This window comes from Salvia miltiorrhiza, chromosome 4 (genome assembly GCF_028751815.1).
Source record: "Salvia miltiorrhiza cultivar Shanhuang (shh) chromosome 4, IMPLAD_Smil_shh, whole genome shotgun sequence".
Taxonomy (NCBI): Eukaryota; Viridiplantae; Streptophyta; class Magnoliopsida; order Lamiales; family Lamiaceae; genus Salvia; species Salvia miltiorrhiza.
The window spans coordinates 27,411,628-27,436,897 of record NC_080390.1 but is presented as its reverse complement, the minus strand read 5'-3'; the positions used below and the strand labels follow the sequence as shown (position 1 = coordinate 27,436,897).

Here is a 25,270-nt window from a genome sequence, read left to right as displayed (position 1 = left end):
ATTATCTCAAATTTTTATAAATAAAATTATAATTTTATTATCTAAATTTATTTCTAAATACTAAAATACAATTTCACCCATCTATTTATTAAATTCTAGGTGTGTCCGTGATTTCGTATAGCACTCATTTTTGGCTCAAGATCAGCCAATCGTTGCATGTGAGGAAGTGGTCCTCATCATTAAAACTCTTCCTTACCGCAATAACCAATTGCAGAAGGTAGTGAGAGGTGTGTGGACTGACTCAGGTGCCCTGCATCTTCGCTTAGCTCATTGAGACTGTGGATGGCAGAATACTTGTTGCTCATGTTTCAAAACAAAACCATCTTTTCTAAAAATATATATATATATATATATATATATATATATATATATATATATATATTCCAACAAAAAAAACTCTAAAATCCCTACCTTCCATCATTATAATCCTCCTTCATGTATTTCGTTCAAAAATCATACTCATTTTTTTCCTGATCCGATGGAATTCCTGTCTCTTATTTGTATATAGCATAGGACTTAGTAAAAAAAAAAGTAGATCTGATAAAATAAACGTTAAAAGTACACAAATCTAAAATTGTATTTTCCTAATATTATTATGAAAAAAGAAGAACAATCTATAGTAATAAATTGGAAATAAGAACGCATCTAGCGCCTAGCGGACGAGTAGCGAATGAGTTTGGGGAAGTTTTAATACTAGTTGATAATTTCTAGCATAATTGATTTTAATTATAAGATATTTTATAAAATTAATTATCATTAAAAATAAAATTAATTTTTTTTGAAGTTAAGTATCAATATAAATGTTAAATACTAATTCCTCCGTCCCATTACAAATATCTCACTTTTATAATGGGATGTCTCATTCTATTTTTGGCAATATATTCTCTCTGTATACTTAATATTTAAATAATTTTCATCAATCCATTTTATTTATTTTCTACACATTTCTTAATCTCCGTTCTTAAAAGTAATGAAACATTTGTAATGAGAGGAAGGAGTATATAAAATGTATGGGAAAAATATGTTTTAACTAATTAGTTGTTATTGACTTCACCACTTCAATTCGATTCAATCAATATCGGTAACTAATTAGTTATTATTGACTTTAATTAAGAAAGAAATTTAGATGGAAAAGTTATTGATATGATTATAAACACTCATGGTTTATAGATATTCACTACTAGTGTGCAGGATGCTCTATTTTTTTTTAATAAATTTATAATATTAAATAAAGAAATTAAAATTAAAGGTCGCGCTACAAGGGACTCGAATCCAAGACCTTTGGCCTTAGGCATTAACCCCTTATCGTTTGATCAATACATGCACACCAAGGTGCTCTAATTTGTTTCTTAAAATCCTAGTACAAGCTCGATGACCTGTTGAAGCCTATTAAACCAATGAAATACTTCATTCGCTCACGAAAAAATTTCTTTTTTTAGGACGTTCATTAATTTTTTTATTTATTTTTAAATTATACTCCACCGTTTAGAAATATTTTATTTATTCTTATTTTTCATTTTTTCACTGCTCACAATACTAATTAAAATATTTTATCACCATTTCCAATACCCTTAATAATTTTTCATTCATTTCCAATATATTTAACAATATCTTTATTAAAACTCATATCATTTTCTTCTGAAAAGTTCTTTGGTGGACAAACAAGAAAGTATATTTTAAACTTTGAGGTATAGGGTGGTAAAATTAATACTGCGTCGATTTTATTTTTGAAATGAAAACATTAATACTATGTCAAAAGTTTTTTTTTTTTTTTTTTTTTGAGAATTTATGTCAGAAGTTATGAAAAGGACCTTTTTCTACAACTCAAAAAAATATGAGTTACTACTCTTTAAACCTCGGAAAAGGACAAGCTGTATGACGAAAACAGCCTCCTGGAAGGCCACGCAAATAGCTATCTTTGAGCAAGTGCAAGGGCATTCCCGTCATCCCAGCAAAGATGGGGCTCATTTGAACCCTAGACCAAAGTTGACTGGACCCACATGAAAAAGATAGCCGTTGGAGCCAGCTAGGAGAGGAGCCTTCTCTAACTAATTATTTAATAACATAATCCTCCAAGTTTCCGAAATCCTAGGCATGTGTGCTACAAAATTACATGCAAGTAAATTCAGGAATACTAGCCGTTACAACATTGGGGCGGAAGCGAAGTAGAGAGAGAGAGCTTCCACCGAATCTCTGTGACATAACTCCTGACACTTCCTCATCTCTTCCCAGAATAACCCATTTTAGATTCCTTTTATACAACAATAACAATAACACACACTCTCTCTCTCTCTCTCTCTCTCACGTGTGTGTCGTCACTCACAAATTCACAATAACACTCTCTCTCTCTCTTCCCACACTACAAAAACTTGTCACACACTGTTCCACTCTCCTGGTTTTCATGGTTTCCTTCTAGGACCGCAACAACAGTCTCCTTCTCTCTCTCTCACCTCACCCTTGATGGAGCCATTACCATTTGAAGAAAACAAAAGAAAGAAAGAGAAATGGAAACAACTATTGTTGTTGATTTCCCTCATGTTATCCTGCGCAGAGGCAGTCTCAAGCGACTCCTCCTGGGACGGCGTGATCGTGACGCAAGAAGACTTCCAAGCCCTCCAAGCATTCAAACACGACCTCGTCGATCCCAACGGCTTCTTAAAAAGCTGGAACGACACCGGCTACGGCGCCTGCTCCGGCGGCTGGGCCGGCATCAAATGCGCTCAGGGCCAGGTCATCGTCATCCAGCTCCCCTGGCGCGGCCTCGGCGGCAGAATCACCGAAAGAATCGGCCAATTCCAAGCCCTCAGAAAGCTCAGCCTCCACGACAACCTCATCGCCGGCCAGATTCCCACGTCGCTGCACTTCCTGCCCAATCTCAGAGGCCTTCAGCTCTTTAACAACAGGCTCTCTGGCTCAATCCCTGCTTCTCTCGGTCTCTGCCCTCTTCTCCAAACAATTGATTTAGCTAACAATTCATTGTCGGGGCCTCTGCCGCCTACTCTGGTTAACTCAACCAAGCTTTTTAGGCTCAACGTTAGCTACAATCTCTTGTCTGGTTCAATCCCACTTACTTTTACTCACACTTCCTCTCTCATGTTTCTCGCTCTTGGAAACAACAATCTCTCTGGCCCCATTCCCGATTCTTGGAGCCATGCGTATCAGCTTCAATCTTTGACGCTTGATCACAATTTGCTCACTGGGAGCTTGCCTAACACTCTGTTTGGCTTGAAAAACTTATCAGTTCTTACCTTGAGTTACAATCGGTTGAACGGAGAAATCCCTAATGCAATTGGGAATGTATCTTCTTTGAGGGAGCTCGGTCTCTCTCACAACGCCTTCAAAGGAGAAATCCCCAATTCGTTAGGTCTATTATTAAATCTCGATTCGTTCAATGTCTCGTACAACAATCTATCCGGCGCAGTTCCCCCAAATCTCGCGCACAAGTTCGAGTCCAGCGCGTTTGTGGGCAATCTTGAGCTCTGTGGATACGATGCTTCGACGCCGTGTGCTCCGTCCCCCTCCGAAGCTCCCCCGGCGGCGGCTCCGTCGAAACGACGTCGTAAACTGAGTACTAAAGATATTATTCTGATCGTGGCAGGGGCGTTGCTCATAATCCTGCTAATTACTTGCTGCGTTTTGCTCTGCTGCTTGATAAGGAAAAGGAAAATGGCTAAGGAGGGCGAAAGGGCGGGTGCTACAGGCGCCAGCGCGGCGGAGAAGGGCGTCCCGCCGAGTGCCGGCGAGGTGGAAGCGAGCGGCGGAGAGACGGGAGGGAAGCTTGTCCACTTTGATGGGCCGATGGTGTTCAGCGCGGATGATCTGTTGTGTGCGACTGCAGAGATCATGGGCAAGAGCACCTATGGAACAGTGTACAAAGCCACCATGGAAGATGGGATTCAAGTCGCTGTCAAGAGATTGAGAGAGAAGATCACAAAGGGACAAAGAGAGTTCGAGATTGAGGTGAACGCGCTAGGGAAGATTAGGCATCCCAATCTCTTAGCTCTCAGAGCTTACTATCTAGGCCCAAAGGGCGAGAAATTGCTCGTCTTCGACTACATGCCTAAAGGGAGCCTTGCTACTTTCCTTCACGGTTAGTATATCTACTTTCCCATTTTCAAATCGTTTAATCATTCTTTTTCTTTAATCAAATTTATCTGCGTTGTTGGTTGCAGCACGAGGCCCGGATACACCGATCGATTGGGCGACGAGGATGAAGATCGCCAAGGGCATGACAAGGGGGCTGCTCTACCTGCACAGCAACGTGAGCATCAACCACGGCAACCTCACATCAAGCAACGTCCTCCTCGACGAGCATGCCAACGCCAAGATCGCCGACTACGGCCTCTCCCGGCTGATGACAGCAGCAGCGAACGCAAACGTGATCGCGACAGCGGGGGCGCTCGGGTACAGAGCGCCCGAGCTGTCGAAGCTGAAGAAGGCCACCAGCAAGACGGATGTGTACAGCCTTGGCGTGATCGTGTTGGAGCTGCTGACGGGGAAGTCCCCCGGGGCCGGGGAGGCCATGAACGGCGTGGATTTGCCGCAGTGGGTGGCCTCCATCGTCAAAGAGGAGTGGACCAACGAGGTTTTCGACTTGGAGCTCATGAGGGATGCCTCCGTGATTGGCGATGAGCTGCTCAACACGCTCAAGCTCGCCTTGCATTGCGTCGATCCCACGCCGTCGGCTCGCCCCGAGGCTCACCAGATTCTGCAGCAGCTCGACGAGATTAGACCGGATACGGAGACGCCCAGCTCCGGGGATGATGCTGGCGCAATGCCATCACCTGGTGATTAGGACTCTCTCTCTCTCTCTCCTATAACAAAGTTTTATTAAGTTAGCTAGCTGGTAGAAACTTCTTGTTCCACTATTCTTTCATTCTTCTAATTTTTGTTTTTCTTTTTTTTTGCTGTTGCTGTAAATTTTGATGGACTTGGAATGATTTGGAAGGAAAGGGCATGACTGGATGTGAATCCTTCTTAATTCCATCCTCTATCATGTAGTAGGAGATTTTATATTAGATTGCAGATTGTGTTGCGCGATTTATTTTCTTATATACTTGGATATAGTATATTATAGAGAATAATGAAATGTGAGAAGAATAAAATACTATCCTTATTCGTCATGAACTGTCAGTATCAATTTCTAAATAAAAAACAAAAATTCCGATTGATTGCAACTTAACATTGCGTAAAGACATCGATAGTAAATTTTGTTTCATACTAATAAATAAATAATTGACTCTCTTATAAATTGTTCTATTATTATTTTGCGAGTGAAATTTAAATTCAAACATAACTTCATACGAACAAAAATTATAAGTATGAATTTAATTATAAATATATTGATGGATATGGATTTGGATCCAACCTACTTTCTTTTTACTTTTTACAATCGAAATGAATAGGTAGGAATGTGTCCACGTGGAAAAGTGCACCGACTCCCTATCTTATATAAACAATTAAACAGGCAGATGAATCCCACATTGCTTGCAATAAACGTATAATAATAATATTAATAATGAATCTTAATTCGGAAGCACGAGAAGATACTAATTACTTGTCTAGTCAACGATGAGTAGTTGGGGCATTACAATGATGAGTTGGGACATTATTCTATACGACTACTGCTAAACACACATAATATGTGCGCATATAATTGAACTTTTTGGTCATTTTATATATTTTCAAACTCTAAAAAAATTAATTTTATTTATTTTAATTTATGTTTTACATAAATATCCATGATACTATAAAGGAAAAGATTACCCATAATAATTTAAACCTTACTTTCTTCAATTATATCAATCAATCCCACAAATTGTTTAACTATCCTTTTTTAGGTGCAATTAATGTTTAACTATTCAACATGATTATATAGCTAAGATAGAATCACTGTTATAACTAGCATAATTTGTTTATCAAATCGTTATCAAACTCCATCATCATAAAAACTCCATTCTCATAAATTTGGAGTTTTCGATTTTCTTATTTATTTTTTTATTTCTTATTTTCTATAATAATGATATATTTATATATTTTTATAAGATATCAATTTTATTGTTTTTATTTGCATTTTTTTTACGATAACTATTATGCCATTAAGAAGAATGCGATTAATCCACTTTAGGACTCTTTATTTTCTTTTTTAAATTGCAAAACTAGATTTTGTATTAATATTAATTTAAAGATGGATAATTAGCTATATATTTAAAGTATATAATTTTTGGAATAGCTTAACGAAAAAATCATAGCAAATTAGGGAAGTAGAAATAAAAATTAGAAAATAAAAGTGAATGACAATATGAGCACATTGATGGACAACTCAATAGAAATATACTATACAATAATATATTATAATAAATTAGTGAAATTGAAATAATAGAAATAAATGAGTAAAATTATAAAATAATGTCTTACTTTGAGCACATCGATCGATTGCTCAATGGAATTATAATATAGGACATTATATTATAATGAATTAGTGAATATAAAATATAAAATATGAAAGTACTGTAATAATAGTTCAAATGATAACACACTCTTAGCTACTTTCTTTGATTAATTATTTTATAAAGGTATATATTAACGAAAAAATCATAACAAATTAGGGAAAATAAATAAAAAATTAGAAAATAAAAATGAATGACTATAATTATTTTGGAATAGTGTCATTCGTTGTCACATGCATCTACAATTCAATACAATCGAGTGAATAATAGAAAAGATAACAACAAATGCAGTGAATCACTATTCACTCCTTTCTCTAACTACCCATATTTCCTTAAACGACTGTATCTAACTCATATACAATCGTTCTTCCTTTATCGAAGTATTTCATGTACCTTTGAGGATGTAGGAAATCCCATTCATTTATTTATCTAATATAAATAAAGAATAATTCTAATATGTAATTAAAAGAAATAATAATTAAATATCGGAATCACTATAATAATCTCAAGTAATAATTAAATATGCAAAAGAAATATCGTAATTAATGCAACTATTTATTCTAATATGTAATTAAAAGAGCGGGGCATTACAATATATATATATATATATATATATATATATATATATATATATATATATATGTGTGTGTGTGTGTGTGTGTGTGTGTGTGTGTGTGTGTGAAAAAATAAATGATTATATCTATGAAAGTAATGTCATATGTGGAGCACATTGATCAATTATTTTCATAAAATTAAATTATAAGATATTCTTGAAAAAGCAATTAAGGAATGTCCTATATTATTAGTGGTGAAGTATAATCGAACGGATACAGATTTAATCGGTGATTTGTTATAGAATTACGAATTATACCTAGTGTTGTTTGGAAAAGAGAGAAAAGCAAAGTTGAGAGCACGAAAATCTGGTTGATGTAGTATTGCAAGTGAAGTAAGCGTAAATTACAAATGGTGTATGCATGGCTATTTATAGATTACAAGCTAAGGGCAAAATAGTAAATTCGGTGCTGAAACATGCGCCTCGCATGGTCGAGGGCATAGTAGTAAATTTGCTTCCAAGCGAGAGACTTCTCCGCTCTTTCGGTGATTTCTCTGGCGGGTGTGGCTTCTCTGGCAGAGGCCATTTCTCTGGCGGGTATGGCTTCTCTGACGGAAGCCATTTCTCTGGTAAGGCTCATTTCTCTGACGACACCCGTTCCTCTGGCAAAGTCCGTTCCTCTGATAAAGCCCATTCCCTTGCTCTGCATATATTACTCTTCATCAATTAGATATTACATTATATTATAAAGTATTACACACTAGATTGCACAGGTGCGAGGGGGCGGGTGCGGGAGCGATACGATTCGGGTGCGGGGATACGGATTTTTAAAAATTATAGGGTGCGATTCGTGAAGGATACGTCTATTATATTTATATATTTTATTATATATAACCAATCAAATACCATATATATTTATATATTTTAGTATATATAACCAATCAAATTTATAGAGTGGAAATTTAGGAGAGTTAAATTATAGAGTATAATGTATTAGTCCATCATAAAAGATTCAACACTAAAAACACAATTTTGCAGCCCATCATAAAGAATTCAACCTATGAAGACCCAGCCCATTTCAATAAAAGAAGGGGCCCAAAGCCCATTTTAATACTTAACCTAAAATAACACACACTTAAACACACTCCATCACACACACACTCAACACACATACGCCGCACCCTCCCATCTTCTCTAAACCTCTCTCTCTGTCGGAAACTGCCCCGCCCTCTCTCTCTCTCGATCCTGTTCCCGGCGACGGGTCCGGCGCCGCCGTCGTCTTCCCCTTCTCTCCGTCTCACACCTCTGTCTCTCTTATCTCTCAATTTCAGACTTCCTCTATCCCAAATCTAAAATCGAAAGGAGCCCTGAATTTCCTGAAATCGAATCCGCCTCCGCCTCCGTTTGATGCCGCCGCGTCCTGCAAATCCGGCGACTGTTAGTCGCCGTTCTACCCTCGTCTCTCAAAATCAGGGGAGGTCGCCAACAACTCCCGATTCGCGAATCCGATTCTCGAATCCATTTTTTTTTTTTTTTTGGGGATTCGCCAGGTGGCGAATCCCGTGCGAATCGGACGCGAATCGCGCCCGCACCCGCCCCCCGCGCGAATCGGATACTGCACGGGGGTGATTTCCGGCGAATCCGTGCATTATAGATTACACATCATTTCCAAAACAAAGTGACCATATTTAAAATAAAAATAATAATAGTTAGATGACAAAATAAAGTGACCATATAAAATTGTATGTCATAAAATAAAGAAAAAATTAATAATATTGATACATACTATATCATTTTCCAAAAAAAGTGGAGATTTTTTTTAAAAAAACAGATGACAAAATAAACTGATCGTATAAAATTGTATGTTAAATAAAATAAAGAAAGAATTAATAATATTTATACAGTATCATTTTTAAAAAAGTGGTCATATTTAAAAATAAAATAAAAAAAGAAAGAAAAAATTAATAGTTAGAGTCCAAATGATAATATTAAATAAAATAAAGAAAAAATAATAATATTAATACATATCATTTGCAAACAAAAGTGGCCATATTTCAAAAAAAGATAAAGAAAAAAATCTAGTTAGAGTCCAAAATAAAATGAAAAAAAGAAAAGAAAAGAAAAAGGTGACCATATACCTAGTGCGTTTACTTCTAGGGCATTTATTTACAAAGCTTAAATTAAGGAAGGTTTATTTTTAATGATTAATCTTTATAGATAAATATAAAAAATAAATCTTAAAAAACTTTCCAATTTGAAAAAAATTAACAATATTGTTACATATCATTTACAAAAAAAAAGGTGGCCATATTTTAGGAAATAAATCAATAACTTTCCAAAATTATCAAAGTTGAAAAAAGAAATAAAATCTGTAAAAACTTTCTCATATAAATTAAGGGTAATTTAGTCATGATTATAATTTAATTTAGGTAATAAAATTTTAAGGGTATTATGTGTGCACATATTATGTGTGTCTAGCATTATTCTATACGATAATAATTATTGTTATATCTTTAACGGCACAACACATACATGAGGTGTCATTAGAAATCCTTAGGATTTAAGTACTAAACACTTCATATTAGAAGAGTTTTGTTTTTGAAACGATTCATATTAGAAGAGTTGTTGGCGCTAAATGTATAAACTTAAAGATTATTGTACATTTTTAGAATTTAAATTTCCTTCCAAATTAATTTTGACACGAGTTTGACGTCGAATTGGAAATCCAACTTCGCCCAACTTTGTACCAACTTGTGATCGAAATGCAAGATAAGTGAAATTTTCATAATGGAACTCGTGAACATGATTATTAATGAAAATCATTGAACTACATTTTCCTCATTAATAAAAGATCATGGAGATCCCTTGAAGCTGAACATATTCCAAATTAACAAGGCATGAGAGAGATTTAGATATCATACATTAGTAATAGGGGCAAAATAATGTATACATTTGAAAAAAAAAATCTAAAATATACCCATATTTTATATTCTCTCCGTCCCACCGAAAGTGATACCAAAAATGAGTCATTTCCTTTTTTATAAATAATAAGGGCAATTAACTACTTAATTAATCTAATTAATATAGCTCCCAATTTTTCTTTAATTTTTGGTTAATTGCAACAACATTGCAATCCGAGGTCGACCCAAATTTTGAACTTTCTCTAGAAATTTCTTGCAACCCTAATTTCCTCTCACCATCCCCTATATCACAAGATTCACAACCTATCTTATTTCCCTAAATACTAACTTATTAAATTTCGTGCCAAAGAGAAGTGCCTTATTTATGGCCGGACGGAGGGAGTAAAAGATATAAATTATATCTATTGTGATAATTTTATCTTTATACCACTTTAAAATTAAATCATTAATTACAATTTATTAAAAAAAAAAAAAGCCCCCTCACCCACAGTACCACAGCCGGACGACCATCGTCGCGCTTCTGCCACTGCCATCGCCACGTTTCTCAAATCATCCACCAACATCGCCGATGACCGTAATTCACAAACCGATTAACCACCATTGCCACTATCCATAGATCCACCACAACCGGCACCACCAATCCACAGATCCACCACCACCATACATACTCGACTCGGATGCTCGATGCTAGATCGAACATTGAGCATTCGAGCATCGAGCAATAGTTCAATTTGAACTATTGCTCAACACTTGAGTGTCATATGTTAAGCATCGTTGTCGAGTATCGAGCACTAAACACAACTCACAGATATAAGAGACGATGGCGCGTTGTGAGGCTCGAAGTGGCGAGGCGCTGAGGAGGGAAGAGGAGGTGGCAAATTTGCCGAGAGAGAGAGGAATAGAGAGCTAGCGGCCTAGCGCGTCAGCGACGACGAGCTTGGCGTGATGATGAGGCGAGACGGAGGCGCGGAGAGGGAAGCGGCCGATTTGGAGAGAGAGAGAGATGAGTTTGAGGGGTTTACTTTTTTTTTTCTAGTTTTTATTTATTTTTAATTATAAATTTATTAATGGGTATAAATGTCGATCTTTTTTAAAAAGTAAGTAGTACTCCCTCCCGTCCCACAAATCTTGATGTATTTGTTGTCGGCACGAGAATTAAGGAGTTATAGATTAGTGTTTTAAGTGTGTAAATAATAAAGTAGAAGTGGGTAGGTAATAAAGTAGAAAAGTGATAATTAAGTATAATTAAGGACCATTAGTTTTTAGCTAATTGTTAGTATTATATTTAGAAATGCATCAAAATTCGTGGAACGACCCAAAAATGAATATGTATCAAGATTCGTGGGATGGAGGGTGTATTATTTATATATTTTAATATTGTCAATATATTTTTTTTCTGAGAACGGGTAAAAGCTACATTGTAATACTCCAACTCCAATTAAAATAATATCGTTTTACTTAAAAATACTCGAGGCTTAAGTATCACAATTTAATTTGAATCCACATCACCTCTCTCTCTTTCCAGAAATTACAAAAAAATTGTTGGTCGGCAGTGGCTTCACCATGAGCTGCTGCTGCTTCGTTGTTTGCGTCTGCGTTGGTTTCCTTTCTCCCTGTCTCTATGAGGTATGGATGTTTGTTGAACAAATTCACGAGCTTCAATTCTCTTCAGGATGCCTACTGAACAAATTCAAGTCCAAATGCGCCATGAGTTAGAATTAGTAAAAAACAAGTCTAATTACATAATTGCATTCGCATTCAAATTTCATCTCTACGTTTTCTGTAACACATTACATCAACTCTATTCAACTAATGAAACTAAACTCATTCAAATCTATTCCTAACTATCACAATTTTTTAATCTATCACCAACTATTGATTTTGACCAATTAATATCTAAATTATTGCATTTATACAAATTTATTTCAAATATTTTTTTTTGTACTTAAAAAGTTGAGTAGAATTGTTGAGAATTTACGTCACCATTGCAAAACCCACTTCAAATTCGTGACAATTCTATTCGATTTTCATATAGTAATTTTTTTTCCACGTATAGATTTACTTAATTTTTCATAATTTAGTTATTAACTGATCAAAATCAATAGTTAAAAATTTATTTGAAAAAGTTGCGATAGTTTGAAATAAATTTGTCTATCTAGTCTAGACTTAAAAGAACTTACAAAGGAAACCTAAAATATGCATTTATAACATGAATATCCGAATTCAAAAATATTTGGATACAACATGATTTAATGACACAATATCTTATTTCTCTAAAAATATCTAACAAATTTATTACTATTATTATTTTAAAATAAAAAAGATAAATTCGTCATACAAACAAATAACTATTAATTAATTAGGTGAAATATCAACGTCAAGATTCTATTTCCAGCAAATGCTGTGATGTGATGAGTTCATGGTTAAGTAGTAAAACTGTTTCTCACGAAGATAAAAGAAACGGTAAAAAAAAATAAAGGAAAAGAGATTGTAATGACGAAATTCAGATAAACAGCTCGCTAGCTTTATGGGTATTGTACTAGGCGTATCTCAAGTACAAAGCAAATTTAGTGGGAAAAAAAAATACAGAAGCGGGAAGCGCTACGTCGAACAAATATTTACTGTGATCGAATTATCCCCATTTTTCCACTGTAATGACTGGAACCTCCTTCGACCTAGCAGTTGGAGAAGAAACAATAGACAACTCAAATGATGTCGATTCAACACCTATCATTTTCTCATATATCCACTTGTTTCTTCGGCAACCGTCTCCCAAACATTAGCCATCTTCTCCGCATATCCAGCCTGTTATATCATAAATGAGATCGCACGTCTCCATCAAATTGCACTACAAATATTGAAACAAAAAGCAACCAAAAACTCTTTTTTACCAATACATTTGGAGCAGGAAGAAAATTTGCTTTTCTCTATCACAAGGTAAGATTTCTCCACAGGGAGGGTTCTATTTGATTGCAAGTTTTTCATGAGGAAGAAGAAAACATGAAAAAAAATCATAACATTTTAGTGGTCCCACCTTTTTTATCTCATGTGGCAAAAGAATTTATCCCACCTTTTTCTACATTTTAGATGGGAAATTATTATCACATCAATACCACATGACAATATCATCATAAAATGGAGTGAAAGAGGAAAAGGGGGCCTGCTCGAAAAAAAAAATTATCCTGCCCCGGGAAAATTATACACCTTACAGAACATGTGAAAAGAGTGGAAAAATGATGAAAACATATGTTTTCCACCATTTTCTATCAAAGGGAACACACTCATACTGAATAAGGGAAAATAAGCAAGGGACTATATATCAGCAAATGGGAAGAAGAATAAAAGAATAAACAAGTATCAACATAATAAGACTTGCTATTAAAAGAGCAGCAGCAGCATTCTCTTTTTAGATCAAATGCAACACTATGAGTTCGGCTGTAAAAGCCACCAAGTATTCAGTTACTCAAATTCAGAACTATCAATAAAAGAATCATATCTTTTTGCTGAAAAAGATGATGAAGACAATATTGTGAAGGAACACTGGAGGGGCCGATTGAATACCTGATTAACAATGAATCCTTTCAGCATGTTCACAAAATCATCATGCTTCTCTTTCTCTAGTCTCTCCAGCTCATTTCTATTATTTTCCTGCATTCAAATTTCAGAAATAATTGGATCAATAATTGAGTTCAGAGAAATGCTTAAAATATAAATCTCCAGTAGTTAAAAATATAGATAATCGTCAAAGAGTGAATGCAAATCACAGACTCTGTAGTTGCAGAATTGTCAAAATTGAATTATTGTTAAATTCTGTTTTCCTGATTGGAACATTCGGTACTTATGCTACATTTTAAATACTCATATGCAAGGAAATCTAGAATCTATTAGAGCGCAGAAGTAAGAACATGATCAAACATAATACTACATTAATACCTAAAACACAATGGTTTCAGACAGAGTACATATAAATAAGTCCAAATAAATCCATTCCCCAACCCAGACACGACCCATTTGGAAAGTAATGCACGAGTTATACGGTTATGATGGGTTACTAATTTTTGAACTAGGGTGGGGTGAGGTTGGATCTTAACCTTATACCATGCATCTCAAGGATCTTCATTATCCTAAAATATTCTTGTGTTTCTCTCTATCCAAAGAGATCAACACAGTTGGTACAATAACACTTTGCTAATGAAGATCCCAAAATTGACAGAAATGACCCAACTCCCTCAAGCCCTTGTGCCATAATATGTAATCTAGGTCCTCACATTGACTTATAACCCAAGACACACGAGTTAAATGATAAAATAATGGAATTCATTCTATAACACATCATAAATGAGCAGCTTATAACCCAACAACACCAACTATCATTAAAAGCATTGAACCTTGGATTTGAAGGGAACAGAGGGAATGAATGATTAGGAATGAAGAATTTCAGAAAGGATTTGCATGTGAATATTCCACTTGAGTCCAAAACCTTCAACTCAAAAGGATTACTTCCTTCCAAATGGCCCTCAGCAATGAACACACTTCCTTCATTTCAGTCTTCTAGAGATCGAAGAATGAAAGGAAGAATTAGTGATTGTAGATACAAAAAGGCCATGGGTTTGCTATGGGAAAGATGACATGGTATAATGAGCAATAAAGCATAGCCAAAGAATCATCTGCCACCCATACATCTTCCCAAAACCTCACTCCCCCCCACCCCCAATAACGACCTTTACTGATTGATGGAAATCTGCATAAAATCTAGAAATAGCTCCCAGAGAGGCTGCTGATGGTAGTTCCAGCAGCTATACCGACAGCCTATAAATTGTCCTACAGACCATATTTGATTTTAAAAACTCTTCACCACAAAGAATTCTTTTCATTTTTAAAGCACCAAGCAATAGTAATTTATTTTAGTGGACCAAAACCCCCACTTTACGCATCTTTTGGTTTGGGTCTAGAAAAACACTTTTTGTTTAATTTAACAATTCATTGTATTCCAAATTAGATCAACAATTTGGTTGTGCTATAAAGTTCCTAAGGTAAGCACCAAATTATTACACTCAAATAATTTCTACAAGGCATCTACAAGTTTTGGCATGAAAAGAAATGCTTAAAGTGAGGCAAACATTATGAAGGAAATTGTTCTGGTAGATATGACTTATGAGGTACCCAAGGAAGAGCCTAAGTGGTTAAGTTCAGGTCCTTTATTTCACCAAAGTCAGCTTCAAGCACAACTTCATGTAGTTATTTGGCAGAATCCAAAACTTTGTCGCAGCAAGAAGTATGAGATGATCAAGAATTTAAAAGGACTAATTATTTGAATGCTGTATGCAGAGCTCGAAATACTACCAGAGTATTTCCATTTAAAAAGAATAGCCCATAAATTACTGTCCCAGCTCTCAGATGCTCTCTCTATTTAATACCTAGCTCCTTTCAGATTCCCATCAATTTTTGCTTTTACTTGGCTACAATGAAGCTCTTCATGAACCCCAACCCCCCCCCCCCCCAACCCACCCACACAAAACACCCCATTATGGGCAATGTTAAAATTCCGAAGTTGCATGACCTTAAATCCAGTCTGCACCATGCAAGACAGCAACATTAATCCAAAATAAGATACTTTTCCACATCAGTCATATGGAGACAAGACAAAGGTATTATATAAGTTATCATGCATATATATCATTATCAAGATTCTAGAACAGGGATATTAAGTTGATGGCCATTTTCTCCATCCGTGTGACAATTGTTTCTACTTCATAGTGTGTGACGCCATATACATAAAGCCATACACATTCAGACTAAATACTATGAAGACAGGAGGACTGATCCTAATGTATTCTGCTTACACATCTAAATACTCCACAACAGCAATAAAGCCAACCATAACCTGAATTACTTAATCATCATTGCTTAATTTTGTTGGTCTTTAATCACAGCGCTGATCAACTGCAGAAATAACAGTTCTCTAGCAAGTGATATGATAGTCCAGAACATTCTCACAAAATGAAAAGAGAGTCGATGAGTCCAAGGATTAATGGTCAAATATAAATGTTCAGACTTTTTATCTAGACAGAGCACCATATTATACGGATACTTATGACTTATCGACAAATGATAATATAAAAAAATTGTTCCAATCATAGCTTCATTTCCTGAAGAATCATCATAATTGGGCATAGTGAAGTATTTGCTTGACAAGCAACTCGTTATAGCAGGAAAAAACAAGTTTCTTATACATTTTTTTCTAATGGTTGACGTGAGAGGTGGAGAGGTAATATTGCATCTTCCTATCCATGCTGCCTGAAAAATGACTTGTTTTTCCAATTATATGATAAGAAACACTCCTTAATTGCATAAATTCCAAGATCAGCCTCGGCTATCTAGAGTAGTCCATTCCAGTGGTGTTCTACAATATAAACTTCCAAAGTAATTGGGTTTCAGATAATTTTATGGTAATTCTTGACTTCTCCCCCAACTTCATTAAGTATCAAATCATATGATCTTTTAATAAATAAATAAATACAAAAATAATGCTTTAAGGTGATAGCTCAGTAGAACATTCTCTCTACTGGTCAAGGCATTGATCAATAAAAAATACTAAAATCAGTTACGGAGTGACCTTTTTTTATTATTAATAAAACTGTTCAAAGTTTTTTAACAATCAGAATCTGATAAAGTTTACACCCTCAGCAGTTAATGCTTATTTTATTATCACAAGTTCCTGAAACCAGAACATGATATATTAAGTGATAAGCAAAGTAACCTGTGGAAACTATTAGATATCAATTAAGAAGGTTCGTATAGAAAAAAATCATGAAAACTTTGCCCAGAGCACACAAAGAGTTGCATGTTTCCAATGGACTCATATGAAAGGGGAATTATGTATTCTCTATCAAATTTCTTGTTATCCAAAAGGAGTATCAACTTGACTCCGAGATGTACATTAAAGACAAATTTAAACAAGCAAATTATGCTGACAACAGAACATTGCAATCAACAAAACTATCCAAGAAAATTGAAGAACTGCAGGACAATTAATATATTCAAGAAAAAATTTAATTTCTTCTGACTACAAGGTTAGATATCCTACCTTTATTCGTTCGTAATCTCTGACTGCACTGCTTTTAGCATTCTCAGTTACTCTTATATTTTCTCGCAGCTCTTCAATTTTCCTAATCCTCGATCTGTCCCCACCAAATATCTTCGATGAAGCTGCTTCAAGCTTTTCGATTCTTGAATGTAATGATGACAATTCTGATAAAAGAGTTTGTACAGTCAAGAAAGCACTTGATCTGTCTGAAAATGCATTGTTGACAGCAAGCATCACCCCAAGATACTCATGAAGTTTATCCTACAGTAAATTCAGATAGGCTACACATCATAACATCAATAAGAGAGGAACTACTATAGACTTTATATTAACAAAATGTAAGCATGACTATTGTTACATTAATAAATTGCAAAAGCAGAAAGGAACAGTAATTAGAGACCCATTTCTTGGTTCCAAGATAATAAAAGAATACCCTTACCAAATGTTTAACTGTCTGAGCATTCAATTCCCGATATAGTCTACTTGCTTTTACTGCAGCTGTTGCCACATTTTTCATATCTGCAGCACGTGCTCTTTGGGAATCCTGAGCAACTTCCTCCGTTTCAAACTTGGTTAATTTGACAAAAGCTAACCCCAGTTGGCCCATGGTCTCCCCAATGTCTTGCTGAGCTTTGACAAGTGATTCAGCCTAACCATAGAATAGAAGCCACAAGGTGCAGTTAGTTAGTCAGAGACTCAGAGTTTCCCCACTAATGATGAAACAGAGAACTTCGAAAATTTCATAGATAACATAGTAGCTTGTTGTTTCAAAGGTATCCTTTTTTAAAACAAAATATGCAACTAGAAAAAAAATCCCGAAAAATTAAACATATCAAAACCATAATGAAGGCAAGACCAACGAACTCGTATAGATCATCAAAGATGAGTCTTGCAAATTCACCTCTGAATTGAGAAACTTATTAACACGATGTTAGTTGTTCACTTGTTTGGATTCTAGATTCATTTTTATTCCTGTCACAAATTATGAAGCTTTACATTAAAAAATTATTTTTGGAGGAATAGTGGATGGACTATATAGTTTGCCGTTTGGAGTTGAAGAATTCTGGAAGTTGCATGATAAGATGACATTCAAGGAATTCTGTTGCTATCAGCAGATGCTGTTAAGAGAGAAATAAACATCTCCTAGATAGTTGGCAATGCATAAAAACACTACACACATATCTCACACTTCCTTAGATGAGTATGATAATCAACAGCTGAAAATGTCACTCGCATAAAATTTTAGGTGTCTAGCAACTTTAAGATCTCTACAATCCACCCATCTTCCCAGTCACTGAAAGCCTCTCCCAGGTCCTAACCCACTTTCTCAACTCAAGTCTTAAGTTCAGTCACTTTCATCATTGATGAACACCTGAGCTAATAAGATAAGACAAAGAAATGGGGAGTCTACACCTTAAATGAATCAGCAACAACAGATTATGGAACGAGGGATCAAGAGACAGATAATGAGCCTTGTTTATGAAGCAGAAGCAGAACACCTTCATCTTGCTTGTTTCTGGCAAAGCTTGTTAATAGGCATTCTGGTATGGCAGGCATAAGCTTCCTTGAAATGCTTATGTAGCCGCTTACCCCATCCCTACCTTTTTGTAGTCCAGATTGGGCTAAGCTACAGGAACTCCCCTACAGGGGTCTGCTGGCTCAGAAGACCAAAAGTCCGATAATGATCACTAGTGACTTAAGAGAGAGGTTCCTTACTCAAAGCTGTAAGGCTACAAGGGTCATGCTTTCTTTACCATTTCGATTCCATCATTGGTCACTGAAACTAAAGATATGCCAGTCGTAGGGGTAGTATCATGGAATACCAATAAACCGATAGAAAAATTATAATGGATTCTAGTCAAGATCATATGAAAATTGATCGCGAGGATGGATAGTCTTAATTTTAAAACAAACGTATCTCTCTCTCTCTCTCTCAACCCTCTAGGAACCAAAGAATCGCCCCAGACTCTACCTAATCTGTAATAGGACAAAACTGAGAGTGTGCCTCAGGGAGGAAGAGCTTTCTTCCTGAGAACCCATCGACTACTGAGAAATAAATAGTAGTAACATCAAATACTAAATGCTGGAAGTACCACCAGCTGCACCCTTCTCAAGCGTATAACCAGATTTTGATTGAAAACTATAGATATAGGTCCTTTTAACACAATGGACTCAACCATTTATAAAGCTGATAATGAAGCAGTTGCTTTTACGAACCATTCTTGAAAAGTTCATAGCATCTCAAGCAACCAGAGCCTATCATTGCTGGCCAAAGAGGTTTTAATTGTTTACAAACAAAGCTCAAGACCGTTATTACTTGTGTTAATTATTAATTAATGCAAGGCCATAAATAATTAATTTTCAGATTTTGAATAATAAATATGCAATGCAGGACAGAAGACTGAAAAATTCACAAAACCTCACACACTGACAAGTCAAAAACCTAACAAAGAGAAATGAGATATATATATATATATATATACCTGCTGAGAGACATTTATCAGCTGCTGTTCAAAATCCTGCAATTTCTCTTTCCTATCCAGAAACTCTTTATCATCCTCAACCAACGGTGGCTTTGCTCCACCCCAGTCATTAGCCACAGACTGCTTCAACTCTTTAAATATCCTCAACAAATCTCTCCCACCCTTAGCAGGCTGCGCCACCTCACTCATATCTGCCCCATCCAAACTCTTTCCACTAAGCAGTTGCTTCGGCAGCCTCACTGCTCCGTCCAACATCCTTGAAGCGGCATCAGTCGTCCTCATCAGTTGCATTCTATCTGAAGGCTCCAAAAACGCCCTCAATTCCTCACTGCCTCTCAAGACCGGGTGCGCTGCAAGCCGCCTCAAGTACTTCTCCAAGGCTGCACGCCTTTGCTCGAGAAATTCATTTTTCTGCATCACCTGACTCTCAACCACACTCTTATCAGGCCTCAGAGGAATAAAAAACCCTCGGTAGCTCTCTGCCAACCTCTCCGACAACGCAACTACATCTCTAAACCTTCTCCTCACATTAAATTCCGTCCCATTGAATTCGGGCATATTCGTAAAAGTGGTGATCAAGTAAGAAAAGTAAGAACTACCTCCAGGCACAAGAGAGCCCGATTGCTCCGGCTCCCTCTTCGGATCCGAAACAGAGATTTTCAGCATCGTGGAGAATGACGACGGTGACGCCGATGCAGAGTGGTCCAGGCCGCCGATATCGGCAGAATCAACGGAATCTAGGTCAAAGGATTGAAAAACCGCTTCGGCGTAAGACGGCGGCTCAAGGATCGAATTGATTGAGCTGTGGCTGTGGCTGGGGTTGGAGTTTTGTTTCGATAGGGGAGAGTGCGCGTGATCAGTATCATCAGAGGTCGGGATTTCGACGAAGTGGGAAGATGAAGAGAGAGGGTCATCAGGGAACGATTTGGAGCCGTTCGACGGCGAGGGTTCATCGTGGAGCAAGATAGCCGACATTTGCTCTTTGGTTGCATAGAGACGGGCTTCTTCATAGCCCTGATTCTCATAGCCCATCATAATCAATCGTTTGTTTAACGAGGGGAATGACTGAGCTTTGAGATGAGTGGGGGGGAATGGGAGTTAGAGCCCGATGGATGTTGTTGACATTTCTGGTTAGTGGAATTTCTAGCTCTTGCTTCTGATTAAATTAGCAGTGGGGGGAGGTGCCTGGTTGGGCGGCGAAGGTCGGCGGTGGCGGAGATGCGGAGGTCAAAGGGGTGGAGGACTGGTGGTGCGGGCGGAGGTGGTTTATGCTTAACGGGGACTACAAGGAACAAGATGAGATGCGCTGTTCGCACGGTAAATAACACGTGTATTTTGGATATATTGCTTTCAGGGGGCAATTTTGTCCCAACGATTCATGCTTCAGCTGTTCAATAGTTACTTCAGCTGTTCAATATTGAGAGGACGGTTGAGTGCATTTATAATGGTAGAGTTTCTTTGGATGTTGAGGTGCTCCGGGGTACACTCAAGTGTATCGTACTCAAATCCTGATCCGTATCTGGACTTAAATTGTGTAAATAATATTATTTAATTATATAAATAATATTATCTGTAATTGACATTATTCTGATATACAAATGACACTGCGTATAAATGACACTATAACATTGTAAATGATACTGTGTATAATTGATATTATTCAAAAATATAAATGACAGTTCATGTAATTGACACTATAATATTTTAAATAACACTATAAGATTGAAAATGACATTATAACATTTTAAAATGTTACAGTGTCATTTATATAATTGAATAGTGTCAATTATAAGCAGAGTCATTTGTATAACTGAATAGTGTCATTTACACAAATTGAATCAGGATGCGGGTTTGGATTAGCATGCAGGTCAGGATTTGGGTACGGAACAACCCAACCGGAGATTTTGTGTTGGATGTTTTATAGGGATGGTCCTCGTTTAAGAGTCACTATTTGTTAAGGTTGTGCATTCGGTCCGATTCGAACCGATAAAATCAAAAATTGACGAATTTAAAATTATCGGATCGATTTAAAAATCAAAATCGAATTGGAACCGATCAGAACCGACGCATGATTTCGATCCAAACCAACCAGAGGCGACAAAATTAAAAAGTCCTCTTTTTTATTTTTAAATTTGCCCTAATGTAGCTACAAATCAATATAAATAAAAATTAATGTGTTACTTATTTTTAATTAATATAAATAAAAATTTAAGTATTTTATAAATATTACATAACAAATTTAGCAAATAAAAATTAAGTATTTTATAAATATAACATCATTAGCAAATACTAATATTTTTTTATTTAAAGCAAAACATATAGTAACATAAAAATTAGGGATGACACTATCCGTACCATACTCATACCCGCGAACTAAATAGATAGTGGATTTTAACCACGAAACTACCCGTGGATATCAAATGCTATTCAAACCCGCCACCCGGGATACCGTTATCCGTCGGGTATCCGCCAACCCGCTACCCGTTGGATACCCACCACCCCCTATCCACCGGACGCGAAACAGAATTTAAATATAAATAACAAATTTAACACACAAAAAAACCCCACCACAAATCATATAGTTCAAATCCACATCTTGCATCGATGTTCAAATTCACAAATGACAGTTTAAATCCCAAGTTAATATACAAATTCATCAACTACAATTTAAAATCCAACAAAGTTATATTATTCTTCAATAGTTGAAATAGAGCAATCCTCATTGAACTCTTCTTCTTCGTCTTCAAGACATGTCCAAAAACTTCTATTCTTTCCTTGACCTATGAAATAAACAATTACTTACATTAGAAATTAACATTACATTCAAATATAAGATTAATTGTAATTAATTACAAATTTACATACCTTCCAATTTTGACTACACATTAATGCTTATAATAGCTTTGGTTTGAGACGACTGCGATGTTCACTTAGAAACCTCCCGCTAGTGCTAAAAGCTTATTTCGAAACCACTGTGGTTATTGGGACAACAAAGATATCACGAGCTATGAGGCGAAGTGTAGGATAATGTGTCTTAGTCACCTTCCACCAACCAAGTATATCAAAATTTTCGTCAACACAAGGAAGAATGTTCGCTTCCAAATAACGATCCAACTTATTCTTTGATCTTACAACACTACAACTCTTCATTCTTCGAGTAAGTGTTTAGAATATTGTCAACACTTTATGAATATTTTCAATAGACTTTGCTATGACCTCTAATCCATCCCTCACAATCAAGTTGAGAATATGTGCACAACAACACATGTGTAGAACCTTCCCACCCAACAAAAGATTAGATGCCCCAATCTTGCTTTCCATGTACTCAACCAATTTATCATTTATAGAATAATTATCAAGAGTCAACGTAGATACCTTGCAATCAAGATCCCAACTCTAAAGGCTTGTATACAATGCTTCAGCCAAAACTTCTGCTGCATGAGGGCACGACACATACAAACCTGCAAAATTAAAAATTATGATACGAGGACTACAAAGATGTTTAACTAATTTAGTGAATTTTGAAAATCACCTCAAAATAGTCTTTCTAAGCTTCCAAGACTCATCAACAAAATGACCAGTAATTGTCATGTATCCTCATTTTTTATTATCAGCTATTCAAAGATCAGTCGTAATCGCAACCCGGCCATTATTCTTTCGTTAAATATCGTATTAAACCTTGACCTATACACGCTTTATCAAAAATACCTTGAAACTTTCGAAATGCTCTCTAAACCCTCAAAGTATCAGAGTTTTATCAAATATATCCCGCATCTCTTTTCCGACCACCAGAAATGTGACGTGACACACCGGATGTTACAATGTAATTTAAATTCTATTTTTTTAAATCCATGTAATTTTATATTCTCTTTTTTTAATCCATGTCATTATATAAATCAAAATCCATCCTGGAAATTAAACCCAAATGAAAACCCTCCCAAATTTAAAACCCAAATGAAAACCCTCTCGTCTGATTCGCTCGTCCAATTCGTCGGAAACCCATTCAGAATTACTTGCAAATTCGACATGTTGTCGGTGTTTCTGGGATAATTTTGGTCGGTGGCGTTCGAGATAGGAGGTGGAAGAAGAGGAGGCGGATAGTGCAATGAAGGAAATTTAAGGTTTTGGGGTAAAGAGGACGAGGGAAATTGGGTGTTCCGCGAAAAGCTGGGAGAAGCTTCGAATTCGTAGATTTCGTACAACTCTGAGGTGATCTTGTACTGGAAGATGGCGAGAGCTGGTAAGATGTGGAGAGTGCCTCAACTAGAAACACCTCTAGTTTGACTTGCAATAGAACAAGGACATCTTAGCAATGGTAAGTTGACCCAGTGTCATCTCTCAGGAAAGATTTTTAAGGGCTTTTAATTATGTCACACGAAAACTGTAAACTTGGAATATTAAACTAAAACTTGTAAAGTAAATTTACGTGAATTAAACTCAACTAGGCGAAAAGGAATTATTAACTAATGCTTGTAACTTAAACTTAACTGAAAACTTAATCTTAAAATTATCTAGGCGAATTAAGCTATAAAACCCTAAGCAAGAATTAAACCAACTTCAAGTAAAGGAATTAACTAGGCAAATTGAATTTAAATAACTTTAATTAAAATCTTCTAATCTAATCTAACTAGGCAGAAACGAAATTGCAGAATTTAAAGTGCATAATTTAAAAGTGCAGAATCTAAAGAAAAGCATAAACATGAAAGCAAGTAAATTAAATTAAATACCGAAATACCGTAAAACGTCTTGAGAAGTAATATGTCACGTAATTACTACTCTAAACGAAGAACTAATCTAAAACATGAATTGAAAGAACTATATTAAACTAACTAGAGCAATAAAATCGAAATTACGATGAAACTTAAGAAAGCAATAAAATGCCTAATCTAGGTTGCAGCGCTGGAATAACTCTCTCCTGGCAGAACGCAAAATTAGGGCTAAAGACGTTAGTTTTTCAATGCAAAACAAAGCCCTATTTATAGACTTCTCCTCAAAGTTGCCGTCCAAAGCTGGACTCCTAAAGGTAATAGAATTATGCAAGATAAGGTAACTCCAGCTGACGTGTTCTTCAAGAAATCCCCTCCTAGCGAGAATAATCAATTCTGCACATTCAGCTCTGAAAATGGTAGTGCAGAGCTGAAAGTCAGCTGTGGCAAGTGAAATCTGGTGCGTCAACTCTGGAAAGGTAGTCAGAGCTGGAAATCAGCTCTGGAACGGCATGACATAGCTGGAATTCAGCTCTGGCGAAATCAGCTCTGCTCTGCAGATTTTAGCTATGCACAGGGAAGTTCAGCTCTGGAAATTTTGGCTCTAACTTTGCAAGTCAGCTCAGCTCTAGCGACAGGGCTATGCTCGCAGCTCAGCTCTGGCGACAGAGCTATCCTAAAAACGCCATTTTTAGCCAAAAATCTCCAAAATTGCACTCTTCCATCTATAAAACCTAAATCTCCTGCAAAGCATAAAACGCAGCAATTTCCAAAAGATTTAACTTAAAATAAGCTCATACAAACCCCAAAATTTAGCACAATTAAGCATAAATCAATGGTGGGTGGAGAATTGGTGGGATCAGAGAAGGATGGAGCCATGGCTTGCAGACGGACTTGCATCGGATGATGCTTGGGATGGGGAGTATGAGAGGATGTCGATGATGATGTGTGATGGTAGGTTTGTCAACAAATCTAATTGCTTCATTTTGGTGTGGGATTCTAAGCTATAGGTTGTGGTAACCGGTTTGTTAAATAAATGGAGATCGAAGGTGTGTAATCGCGGAATTTTGT

The 25,270-nt window shown here is 36.2% G+C and overlaps 2 protein-coding genes across 4 annotated transcripts; one reads left to right on the top strand and one right to left on the bottom strand.

Moving 5' to 3' along the window:
* Positions 1-2,095: 2,095 nt before the first annotated feature.
* LOC131020078 (probable leucine-rich repeat receptor-like protein kinase IMK3) lies at positions 2,096-5,040 on the top strand. The gene is made up of 2 exons (XM_057948735.1): positions 2,096-4,090; positions 4,173-5,040. The coding sequence occupies exons 1-2, from the start codon at positions 2,461-2,463 to the stop codon at positions 4,793-4,795; spliced, it is 2,253 nt and encodes a 750-aa protein (XP_057804718.1). The 5' UTR covers positions 2,096-2,460; the 3' UTR covers positions 4,796-5,040.
* Positions 5,041-12,397: 7,357 nt separating this feature from the next.
* On the bottom strand, positions 12,398-21,012 carry LOC131020077 (sorting nexin 2B-like). 3 transcript variants are annotated; one of them, XM_057948733.1, is made up of 5 exons: positions 19,494-21,012; positions 17,450-17,659; positions 17,011-17,271; positions 13,485-13,571; positions 12,398-12,728 (listed from the first exon to the last, which is right to left on the bottom strand). In XM_057948733.1, exons 1-5 carry the CDS (start codon positions 20,526-20,528, stop codon positions 12,654-12,656), a joined length of 1,668 nt encoding a protein of 555 aa, XP_057804716.1. In that variant the 5' UTR covers positions 20,529-21,012; the 3' UTR covers positions 12,398-12,653. The 3 variants fall into 3 exon arrangements, with proteins under 3 accessions (XP_057804716.1, XP_057804715.1, XP_057804717.1); XM_057948732.1 differs by having other exon boundaries at positions 12,398-13,571; XM_057948734.1 differs by lacking the exons at positions 12,398-12,728; positions 13,485-13,571 and having other exon boundaries at positions 17,010-17,174.
* Positions 21,013-25,270: the final 4,258 nt, after the last annotated feature.

Excerpts from the sequence above, each read along its gene's own strand:
- LOC131020078 (XM_057948735.1), top strand. The coding sequence starts at position 2,461 with ATGGAGCCATTACCATTTGAAGAAAACAAAAGAAAGAAAGAGAAATGG. Across the intron at positions 4,091-4,172 it reads CCTTGCTACTTTCCTTCACG|CACGAGGCCCGGATACACCG; the intron begins GTTAGTATATCT and ends TGTTGGTTGCAG.
- LOC131020077 (XM_057948732.1), bottom strand. The coding sequence starts at position 20,528 with ATGATGGGCTATGAGAATCAGGGCTATGAAGAAGCCCGTCTCTATGCA. Across the intron at positions 17,272-17,449 it reads CTCAGACAGTTAAACATTTG|GATAAACTTCATGAGTATCT; the intron begins GTAAGGGTATTC and ends AATTTACTGTAG. Across the intron at positions 13,572-17,010 it reads GAGATTACGAACGAATAAAG|GAAAATAATAGAAATGAGCT; the intron begins GTAGGATATCTA and ends ATTTGAATGCAG.